General features: G+C 50.3%; 1 protein-coding gene across 2 annotated transcripts in view; it reads right to left on the bottom strand.

Moving 5' to 3' along the window:
• Window positions 1-7,557: 7,557 nt before the first annotated feature.
• LOC146025705 (interleukin-1 receptor-associated kinase-like 2) overlaps window positions 7,558-12,346 on the bottom strand; it is a 49,243-nt gene continuing 44,454 nt past the window's right edge. For both annotated transcript variants that reach the window (XM_083155716.1, XM_083155717.1), the window contains 2 exons: window positions 10,231-10,648; window positions 7,558-8,756 (listed from right to left, as the gene is read on the bottom strand). In XM_083155716.1, coding sequence (XP_083011842.1) covers window positions 8,632-8,756; window positions 10,231-10,648 — 543 coding nt within the window. In that variant the 3' untranslated portion in view covers window positions 7,558-8,631. The remainder of the gene's footprint in view (window positions 8,757-10,230; window positions 10,649-12,346) is intronic.

The following is a 12,346-nucleotide window of genomic DNA, read 5'->3' as shown; positions in this document are numbered from 1 at the left end:
ATGTCAACTTTTTTACAGACGACCTAGCCATTTTAGACCTAATGCTTGTGACGACCGTCGAACCCTGTTGGCCTTAGCTGTGTCGACCTATTTCGTGTGTCAACCAACATCATGTCCACCTTCTGTGGTTGTCTCAATGCATGTCAACCTAATATGTGTCATACCCATGTACACACTCGGCACAATACGACACAGTACTACTGCCCCCGGCACACCAGGGTGACCATTTATATGCAATAAATGGTTTACCCTGTGGCACACTGCGCTCACAACCTATTAGAGATATCCTAAATAGTTATTTGGTGGTATTCCTCCTGATCCTTGTTCAAATAGTAAACTTATTTTTTATTTTTCCGTAACGGGGGTTATGAAAAAGAGAAAGAATAGGATATGGTGAAGTACGTTTTTATAAAGTCCTAAGTTGTTATGACCACCACCCTATAAAGATGAGGTTTTTATGCTATAGAAGGGTAGCGTACCCTATTCACACCAAAGAGGGGGTGCGCTCCTCACATAAAGGTTTCTTTTGTCTGTAAATAGTGCCACAATTCACATCAGAACGATATATGGCCTCTCACACGGGTGTTTTCTTCCCAGAAACGGATATACCTTCACCCAATGTGTACACAGAAATGTAGACGGGGACGTACCGCACTTACACAGCACAGCGTATTATCAATCCTATCTCGGTTTCTTTATAAGGGCCTCAATTCCAATTCAGCTTTTCCGTAGTATATCGGTATATAGATCAAAAGAAAAGCAAAATTCGGTACTTATAGGAATAACAGATTTATTCTTTAAAAAACACATAGCTTAAAAAATGGGGTACAGTGAACCATAACAATCTGCAGAATAAAGATGGAATAACTTAACTTTGTTCAGGGGATCAGGTCCGGACTGATACCCCTGAATCAGAAGCAAAGTGCATGCCGTAGTATTAGGTCTCTGGATAAGCCCCCAACTCTCCACCAACGCGTTTCAACCTTGACAGGTCTTCCTCAGGGTGTGAGAGTCTGGAGTCTAAAAGATGTGTGTTTTTTAAAGAATAAATCTGTTATTCCTATAAGTACCGATTTTTGCTTTTCTTTTGATCTATATACCGATATACTACGGAAAAGCTGAATTGGAATTGAGGCCCTTATAAAGAAACCGAGATAGGATTGATAATACGCTGTGCTCTGTAAGTGGGGTACGTCCTCGACAACATTTCTGTGTACACATTGGGTGAAGGTATATCCGTTTCTGGGAAGAAAACACCCATATGAGAGGCCATATATCATTCTGATGTGAATTGTGGTACTATTTACAGACAAAAGAAACCTTTATGTGAGGAGCGGTGCCCCTCTTTGGTGTGAGTAGGGTACGCTACCCTTCTATAGAATAAAAATCTCATCTTTATAGGGTGGTGGTCATAACAACTTAGGACTTTATAAAAACGTACTACACGGCACCATATCCTATTCTTTCTCTTTATCATACCCCCCGTTACGGAGAAAAAGAAAAAAGAAGTTTACTATTTGAACAAGGATCAAGAGGAATATCACCAAATAACTATTTAAGATATCTCTAATAGGTTGTGAGCGCAGTGTGCAACAGGGAAAACATTTATTGTATATAAATTGTCCATGTTAAAAGGTTGGGTGACCTTCATTTCCCTGTACTCACTGCTGCCCCTTTTGTGCGCCAACACGATACTGTCATTCTTGTTTGTCTTAGTGTAACACCAGGGTGACAGACAGCACCCCTGCCCCGGGCACACCAGGGTGACAGATGGTACCCCGGCACACCAGGGTGACAGACATCATCCCTGCCCCGGGCACATCGGTGTGACAGATGGCACCCCTGCCCGGGCACATCTGAGAGACAGACGGCACCCCTGTCCCGGGCACATCAGGGTGACAGACGGCACCCCTGCCCCGGGCACATCAGGGTGATAGACGGCACCCCTGCCCCGGGCACATCAGGGTGACAGACGGCACCCCTGCCCCGGGCACATCAGGGTGACAGATGGCACCCCTGCCCCGGGCACATCAGGGTGACAGACGGCACCCCTGCCCCGGGCACATCAGGGTGACAGACGGCACCCCTGCCCCGGGCACATCAGGGTGATAGACGGCACCCCTGCCCCGGGCACATCAGGGTGACAGACGGCACCCCTGCCCCGGGCACATCAGGGTGACAGATGGCACCCCGGGCACATCTGGGGGACAGACAGCACCCCTGCCCCGGGCACATCGGTGTGACAGACGGCACCCCTGCCCCGGGCACATCTGGGGGACAGACGGCACCCCTGCCCCGGGCACATCATTGTGACAGACGGCACCCCTGCCCCGGGCACATCAGGGTGACAGACGGCACCCCTGCCCCGGGCACATCAGGGTGACAGACGGCACCCCTGCCCCGGGCACATCAGGGTGACAGACGGCACCCCTGCCCCGGGCACATCAGGGTGACAGATGGCACCCCGGGCACATCTGGGGGACAGACAGCACCCCTGCCCCGGGCACATCGGTGTGACAGACGGCACCCCATGCCCCGGGCACATCTGGGGGACAGACAGCACCCCTGCCCCGGGCACATCATTGTGACAGACGGCACCCCTGCCCCGGGCATATCTGGGGGACAGACAGCACCCCTGCCCCGGGCACACCAGGGTGACAGGCATCACCCCTGAACCGGGCACATCAGGGTGACAGATGGCACCCCTGCCCCGGGCACATCAGGGTGACAGACGGCACCCCTGCCCCGGGCACATCAGGGGGACAGACGGCACCCCTGCCCCGGGCACATCAGTGTGACAGATGGCACCCCGGGCACATCTGGGGGACAGACAGCACCCCTGCCCCGGGCACATCTGGGGGACAGACATCACCCCTGCCCCGGGCACATCTGGGGGACAGACAGCACCCCTGCCCCGGGCACATCAGGGTGACAGATGGCACCCCTGCCTCGGGCACATCAGGGTGATAGGTGTGAATTACTAGGTTAACAGTGTCTCAATTGGCCGTCATTAGCTCGTCAACATGGACCCCCCCGATTAGTGTAACGTGTACCCCCACATGGCTCGCTTCGCTGGCAATGCTTCGGGGCCTGCTGCTTTGCTTGCCACAGGTTACCATTCCCAAATGTGTTCCAGGTGGATTGTAAAAAATAAAAATTCTGAAATACGTCAACCTTTTATGTGTCAACAATTGCCATTTCAACCATTTGCTTCTGCCAACTTTTTGACAATGTCGGCCTTTTGCCTGTCCACCAATTGTGGCCGACCCATTGACTGTCATCCTAGTCACTGTCAAATTAACAACTGTAACCAGCTGTCCCCGGGGGCAGGGGTTCTGTCTCACCTTGTTCTGATCTGCTGATATAGGTATCGGTGTGTACCCGGCTTCAGTGCCCTGTGAGGACCTGGTTTGGGATCCTACCATCTACTGTCCATCAATTAATCACTGTGATGTATGGGAACCCGTACCCCTGTGTGCTGGAGAGTGCAATGTATGGGAGCCCGTACCCATGTGTGCTGGAAAGTGCGATGTATGGGAACCCGTACCCATGTGTGCTGGAGAGTGCGATGTATGGGAACCCGTACCCCTGTGTGCTGGAGAGTGCAATGTATGGGAGCCCATACCCGTGTGTGCTGGAGAGTGCGATGTATGGGAGCCTGTACCTGTGTGTGCTGGAGAGTGCGATGTATGGGAACCTGTACCCCTGTGTGCTGGAGAGTGCAATGTATGGGAGCCCATACCCGTGTGTGCTGGAGAGTGCGATGTATGGGAGCCTGTACCTGTGTGTGCTGGAGAGTGCGATGTATGGGAGCTCGTACCCGTGTGTGCTGGAGAGTGTGATGTATGGGAGCCCGTACCCCTGTGTGCTGGAGAGTGCAATGTATGGGAGCCCGTACCCGTGTGTGCTGGAGAGTGCGATGTATGGGAGCCCATACCCCTGTGTGCTGGAGAGTGCAATGTATGGGAGCCCATACCCGTGTGTGCTGGAGAGTGCGATGTATGGGAGCCCGTACCTGTGTGTGCTGGAGAGTGCGAAGTATGGGAGCCCGTACCTGTGTGTGCTGGAGAGTGCGATGTATGGGAGCCCATACCTGTGTGTGCTGGAGAGTGCGATGTATGGGAGCCCGTACCCGTGTGTGCTGGAGAGTGCGATGTATGGGAGCCCGTACCCCTGTGTGCTGGAGAGTGCGATATATGGGAGCCTGTACCCGTGTGTGACGGAGAGTGCGATGTATGGGAGCCCGTACCCTTGTGTGCTGGAGAGTGTGATGTATGGGAGCCCGTACCTGTGTGTGCTGGAGAGTGCGATGTATGGGAGCCCGTACCTGTGTGTGCTGGAGAGTGCGATGTGTGGGAGCCCGTACCCGTGTGTGCTGGAGAGTGCGATGTATGGGAGCCCGCACCCATGTGTGCTGGAGAGTGCGATGTATGGGAGCCTGTACCCGTGTGTGACGGAGAGTGCGATGTATGGGAGCCCGTACCTGTGTGTGCGGGAGAGTGCGATGTATGGGAGCCCGTACCTATGTGTGCTGGAGAGTGTGATGTATGGGAGCCCGTACCCTTGTGTGCTGGAGAGTGCGATGTATGGGAGCCCGTACCCTTGTGTGCTGGAGAGTGTGATGTATGGGAGCCCGTACCTATGTGTGCTGGAAAGTGCGATGTATGGGAGCCCATATCCTTGTGTGCTGGAGAGTGTGATGTATGGGAGCCCGTACCTATGTGTGCTGGAAAGTGCGATGTATGGGAGCCCGTACCCATGTGTGCTGGAGAGTGCGATGTATGGGAGCCCGTACCCATGTGTGCTGGAGAGTGCGATGTATGGGAGCCCATACCCCTGTGTGCTGGAGAGTGCAATGTATGGGAGCCCGTACCCTTGTGTGCTGGAGAGTGTGATGTATGGGAGCCCGTACCCTTGTGTGCTGGAGAGTGCGATGTATGGGAGCCCATACCCCTGTGTGCTGGAGAGTGCAATGTATGGGAGCCCGTACCCATGTGTGCTGGAGAGTGCGATGTATGGGAGCCCGTACCTATGTGTGCTGGAGAGTGTGATGTATGGGAGCCCGTACCCTTGTGTGCTGGAGAGTGCGATGTATGGGAGCCCGTACCCTTGTGTGCTGGAGAGTGTGATGTATGGGAGCCCGTACCTATGTGTGCTGGAAAGTGCGATGTATGGGAGCCCATACCCTTGTGTGCTGGAGAGTGTGATGTATGGGAGCCCGTACCTATGTGTGCTGGAAAGTGCGATGTATGGGAGCCCGTACCCATGTGTGCTGGAGAGTGCGATGTATGGGAGCCCGTACCTGTGTGTGCGGGAGAGTGCGATGTATGGGAGCCCGTACCTATGTGTGCTGGAGAGTGTGATGTATGGGAGCCCGTACCCTTATGTGCTGGAGAGTGCGATGTATGGGAGCCCGTACCCTTGTGTGCTGGAGAGTGTGATGTATGGGAGGCCGTACCCTTGTGTGCTAGAGAGTGTTTTGTATGGGAGCCCGTACCTGTGTGTGCTGGAGAGTGCGATATATGGGAGCCCGTACCCATGTGTGCTGGAGAGTGTTTTGTATGGGAGGCCGTACCTATGTGTGCTGGAAAGTGCGATGTATGGGAGCCCGTACCCATGTGTGCTGGAGAGTGCGATGTATGGGAGCCCGTACCCATGTGTGCTGGAGAGTGCGATGTATGGGAGCCCCTACCCTTGTGTGCTGGAGAGTGTGATGTATGGGAGCCCGTACCTATGTGTGCTGGAAAGTGCGATGTATGGGAGCCCCTACCCTTGTGTGCTGGAGAGTGTTTTGTATTGGAGCTTGTACCTATGTGTGCTGGAGAGTGCGATGTATGGGAGCCCCTACCCTTGTGTGCTGGAGAGTGTTTTGTATGGGATGCCGTACCCTTGTGTGCTAGAGAATGTTTTGTATGGGAGCCCGTACCTGTGTGTGCTGGAGAGTGCGATGTATGAGAGCCCGTACCTATGTGTGCTGTAGAGTGCGATGTATGGGAGCCTGTACCTATGTGTGCTGGAGAGTGCGATGTATGGGAGCCCGTACCCTTGTGTGCTGGAGAGTGCGATGTATGGGAGCCCGTACCCATGTGTGCTGGAGAGTGCGATGTATGGGAGCCCGTACCTATGTGTGCTGGAGAGTGCCATGTATGGGAGCCCATACCCTTGTGTGCTGGAGAGTGTGATGTATGGGAGCCCGTACCTATGTGTGCTGGAAAGTGCGATGTATGGGAGCCCGTACCCATGTGTGCTGGAGAGTGTGATGTATGGGAGCCCCTACCCTTGTGTGCTGGAGAGTGTGATGTATGGGAGCCCGTACCTATGTGTGCTGGAGAGTGTGATGTATGGGAGCCCGTACCCTTGTGTGCTGGAGAGTGTTTTGTATCAGAGCCCGTACCCTTGTGTGCTGGAGAGTGCGATGTATGGGAGCCCCTACCCTTGTGTGCTGGAGAGTGTTTTGTATGGGAGGCCGTACCCTTGTGTGCTAGAGAGTGTTTTGTATGGGAGCCCGTACCTATGTGTGCTGGAGAGTGCGATGTATGGGAGCCCCTACCCTTGTGTGCTGGAGAGTGCGATGTATGGGAGCCCGTACCCTTGTGTGCTGGAGAGTGCGATGTATGGGAGCCCGTACCCATGTGTGCTGGAGAGTGCGATGTATGGGAGCCCGTACCCATGTGTGCTGGAGAGTGTTTTGTATGGGAGGCCGTACCTATGTGTGCTGGAGAGTGCGATGTATGGGAGCCCCTACCCTTGTGTGCTGGAGAGTGTTTTGTATGGGAGGCCATACCCTTGTGTGCTAGAGAGTGTTTTGTATGGGAGCCCGTACCTGTGTGTGCTGGAGAGTGCGATGTATGGGAGCCCCTACCCTTGTGTGCTGGAGAGTGCGATGTATGGGAGCCCGTACCCTTGTGTGCTGGAGAGTGCGATGTATGGGAGCCCGTACCCATGTGTGCTGGAGAGTGCGATGTATGGGAGCCCGTACCTATGTGTGCTGGAGAGTGCGATGTATGGGAGCCCATACCCTTGTGTGCTGGAGAGTGTGATGTATGGGAGCCCGTACCTATGTGTGCTGGAGAATGCGATGTATGGGAGCCCGTACCCTTGTGTGCTGGAGAGTGTGATGTATGGGAGCCCCTACCCTTGTGTGCTGGAGAGTGCGATGTATGGGAGCCCGTACCCTTGTGTGCTGGAGAGTGCGATGTATGGGAGCCCGTACCCATGTGTGCTGAAGAGTGCGATGTATGGGAGCCCGTACCCATGTGTGCTGGAGAGTGCGATGTATGGGAGCCCGTACCTATGTGTGCTGGAAAGTGCGATGTATGGGAGCCCAACCCTTGTGTGCTGGAGAGTGTGATGTATGGGAGCCCGTACCTATGTGTGCTGGAAAGTGCGATGTATGGGAGCCCCTACCCATGTGTGCTGGAGAGTGCGATGTATGGGAGCCCCTACCCTTGTGTGCTGGAGAGTGTTTTGTATTGGAGCCCGTACCCTTGTGTGTTGGCATATCACCCCAGTTACATTTACCATATAGTAATATACATAGGACACTGTTGTGCAGGTTGTATTTCAATTTATTTTAGATGATTTATAAAACCAATATTTATAAAGCAGAAATAAAGTTACCAGTTCAAGTCCAGTAGATATAACTGTGCACTATGGAGGCAGCCAATGAATTTGCACGGACTGCAGGGGGTGTGGCTCATTATGTAAACAGTGAATAGATCGACCACTATTGGTCGAAATGCAAAAGTTGTCACAGCAATAAAGTCGACATACGTTAGGTCGACCATAATTGGGCGACATGATCAAAGGTCAACATGAGTTTTTATGTTTTTTTTTGGTGCCTGTGTGTGTCGACCAATAGTGTTTGTCGACTTAATCACCGCCTATCTCACTGCTCCTGGGATAGTTCCGTGCAGAGCGCGTATGATTACTTGGCTGGCCCATAGAGGTAGTGTCTGCTGAGGTAGTCTCCTAGAAAATGGTCAACGTTTAACCACTTTACCAACAAATTCACTTTACACTGAAGCCACGTAAAAAATAATAATAATAATAATAATTAAAAAAAAATAAACTTCAAATATTATTATCTTTTAAAATAAATTTAAATATTTTAATTGAAAAAAAATGCCCTCTAGTCTAGTAGCACACTCCTGGCAGCGGTCGTATCTCATACGTTAGTGCCGGCCAAGCGGTTAAGCTGCAGGACCTAGATACACAGCGGAAGCAGCCATTTTGTTAGTGGCTGGTTTTCTGCAGCATGGTTACTGTAATGTCCACTGTATTGACGTCAATAGATTCCAAATCATATCTGGTGGCTGGATACTAAGGATCACTGATTGTTTCATTGTTTTCTTTTTAGTTAACATTTATATATTCCATATAAAGTATTACAATTATTTTTATAGTGAACATAATCCAGTATCCGTGTTCCTAGTCGGATATTAATGAGGTAAATATCATTTTTAGCTCAGCGATGTGCGAGCCGGCTTGAACGTGGTTGTGACCTCTCGCCTTTAGATCAGATGTTTCCTTAATTCACTTCCAGCAATTGTTTATCAAACCAGTTGGAGAATATTTCTGGTTCCCCCCAACAAAATGGCTGCCGCTCTGTGTAAATATGGTGGGTATACTTTAGTCTTGAGGGGAGCTGAATAAAACAGAGCTGTCCACCTTCTCCTCCTCGTACATCGCAATGGCTTCCATCAGCTTCATTTTGGATTTGTTCACTTTGATTCCCCAAGACGGATCCCCGCTTTCTGCGAGACAAAACAATAAGTATTATGAGGCAGGAACACATAGAACATCAAATCTATTCCTCACTGTGTGATATTGGATACAAAAATTCTATTGCAGTGTGCAGACAAATATTAGTACCCGTCACACAGTGAGAGCGGCCATTTTATGGAGGAAGCATCTCATGGCTTCCTACCAACCAGTCAGACAAGGCTGATCACATGACACAAGCCTCAGCATGGTCTGGTTCAGCCCACAAAATGGTTTAATCTACTGTGTCTAAAGGTTGCCATACTCTGTTCTGACTTCTCGGAGCAGTGTATGACCATCTGATTTCCCGGGTGGCGGGATTGCATGCAGTACATCGCAAGCGGTCTTTTCACATGTGATGTATGTATCACATGCCCCGCCGCCAGGATGAAACTGAATCCGGAGATCATATGTGCAGCACATATGATCTTTGGATCCGAACCGATGTGCACAGGAACACATCCGATTTGACCATTTTCCACCCGATCTATCGGCCCAATCTGTCAGATTGGAGGAAAACAGGCTTAATTGGGTGTATGGGGTGTATGGGGGCCTTAAGCTATTAGTGCTCTATGCTGACGCATACGAATCTGTGTCCGACTTAGAAATAGGTCCTGATAATATCTAACAATAACAAGCGGCCCCGCAGTACAAATCTGCCCAGAACTGAAGGTTACAGCCGCGTCAGCAAGGAAATCACAACTGTAAGTAAACTTGGTTGTCGATTAGCTCACAGAGTTAGACAGTCAATGCACTAGGACGACATTGACAAAAAAGTGGACACACTAAGTCGAAATTGACAAAAGGCTGACACAAGCAAAATATTAACATGGAAGGTCGACACGTGAAAAGTTTGAGTATTTCACTTTTATTTGTGTCGACACCTGAGCACATGGATCCCCAATTAGTGTAGCATGTACTATTCGGAGATTACGTGGACAGTAAAGCGTGACAAAATAACAAAAAAATGGAAAAAATTTGTGAAAAACTCATGTTAAATGTTACATGTGTCGACCTTTACCATTTTGATCTTTTAATTGTGTCGTCCATTTGTCAATATCCCCCTAGTGCATATCAACCTTTTGGTGTTGACCTAGGACTATCTGCTACCTAGACACTGTCAGCCTGATTCAGGCTTGTTCCCAAGGGGCCCAATTCAGCCTCATTCCGATGGTGGGGGCGCTGCCTATGCACGCATTTGGGCATGTGCAGACTCCCTGTACAAAGGCCTTCGGTGGTGGAGGGAGGGGGGCGGGCAGGGGATGGGATTCGTGCATTGAGGGAGGGGGGGGGAGTGTTTACCCGCACGCTGGCCAGCGAATATATGCTGCTTAGCGAGCGAGTCACACTAAATCAGGCCCTGTGTGCGAGCCATCGGGATACCGTTTGTTACTGCGTGTCAGTAATTGTAGTTACACATTGGCCCACTCTATACATATAGATGTTACCCAGGTCCCTGGTAATTACCTGTAGGCGACAATGACGTCTCGGAGCACTCCTGGGCGATGTTCTGTACCAGGAGATGGGGCCGTGTGGCACACGAGTCCGCCTGATGACCAGTGGTCGATGGCTGGGATGATGTTGGCTCAGATCCTTGATCGTACCAAATACCCCCCGAGGACAGGTGGTAGTCGCCAGACTCGTCTAGTTCGCACGGGCTCCTGTTTGACACCTCGCTGGCTGCTGGGGGAAGCTTTGCCCTGGGAACAGACGTGTGGGCGTTGGTGGAGCTGCTGGGCTGCTCTGCAGCGTCACCTTCTGCACGGCCAACAGACATGAATTCGTCACTCTCCTCGGGCATATTCATGCTGGTCGCCGCTACTGCCAGGGGCTCTGTAATGGGCATTCGGAACACATGCTCTGCCTTCTCCGCCTTGACTAAGACCTGGGGTGCAATTGTGACATATTCAAATATTAATCTTTATAAACATGTTGACATTGTGAGGACGTTGCCTGTCGATATTCCAAGAACGTTGAATTTTTAATTGTCAAAATTGTGATGTTGACATTATTTATTGTCGATACTGAATGTCAACCTTATGACTGCATCCTCTAGTAACAAGTTGTGAGTCAGAAGGCCAAGAGGGGCCTCAGCATCTACATTTAGGTTTCCCAGATCATTAACAATTGTTATATGCCAGACTCTCTTATAGTTTGCTCTCCAGATACGTAACTACGGGCCTGATTCCATCACTACCTCTGTCAGTCGGAGTTCCGCAAGGCTGTGTCTTAGGTCCTCTGCTTTTCTCAATCTATACTTCCTCGCTTGGCAAACTAATCAGCTCTTTCGGATTTCAGTATCACTTATATGTGGATGATACTCAAATCTATCTATCAACCCCAGAGTTGTTACCAGTGGTTTTGGGCCGAGTCTCTGAATGCCTCTCTGCTGTCTCATCCTAGGATGTCTTTTCGCCAACTCAAACTCAATATTTCCAAAATGGAATTACTTATATTCCCGCCAACTAAGAACAGTTACCATCCTGATATCTCCATCGCTGTTGACAACTCGACAATCTACCCTACCCCACAAGCTCGTTGTCTGGGGGTCATCCTCAACTCTAAACTGTCCTTTGTTCCCCACATTTAATCTGTCTCCAAATCAGGATACATGCATCGAAAAAACATATCCAAAATACGACCGTATCTCACACAAGACACTACCAAATCTCTTATCCATGCACTCATTATATCCCGCATTGATTATTGCAATAGTCTCCTAACTGGTCTTCCCAAGAACAGACTCTCACCACTGCAATCAATTTTAAATGCTGCTGCTAGGCTGATCTTCCTAGCAAGACGCTCATCCTCTGCTGATCCGCTCTGCCAGTCCCTACATTGGTTACCTGTATCTTACCGTATTCAAGATAAAACACTTCTACTCGCATATAAAGCAATTAACCATACTGCACCAGGTTATATCTCTGCACTTATCACAAAATATCTCCCATCTCGACCACTCCGCTCTGCACAAGATCTGCGTCTCTCTTCTGCACTGATCACCAGCTCCCATTCACTATTACAGGACTTTCATCGGGCTGCTCCCATCCTATGGAATGCCCTTCCACACACAATAAGACTCTCCACTAGCCTCCAAACTTTCCAGCATTCCCTGAAAACTCACCTCTTCAGGCAAGCCTATCATATTTAAGTACCACACGCATAACCCTCTGAGGCACTTATGTATTATATAGCTTCCCTTCTGGACTTGGTGGGACTGCTATGCTATTACTGGTGCCTGTCCTTGTGTTTCCCACCTATATCCCTACAGATTGTAAGCTTGCAGCAGGGCCCTCTTACCCCCAAGTCTGTCTGTTGTTACCCAGTTTGATCTATCACTGTCTACAATTGTAAAGCGCAATGGAATCTGCTGCGCTATATAAGAAACTGTAAATAAATAATTTGAAAACTAAATGCATGATTCCATCAGTAACTAAGAGCCTGGCTCCATTGGTAACTAAGGGCCTGATTCTGTTCGAAACTAAGGGCCTATTTCCATTGGTAACAAAGAGAATGATTCCATTGGTAACTAAGAGCCTGGCTCCATCGTAAACTAAGTACCTGATTCCATCAATAACTAAGG

Source organism: Crinia signifera, chromosome 8 (genome assembly GCF_055691185.1).
Source record: "Crinia signifera chromosome 8, ASM5569118v1, whole genome shotgun sequence".
NCBI lineage: Eukaryota > Metazoa > Chordata > Amphibia > Anura > Myobatrachidae > Crinia > Crinia signifera.
The sequence above is the reverse complement of the archived record's forward strand: the minus strand, read 5'-3'. Positions and strand labels throughout refer to the sequence as shown.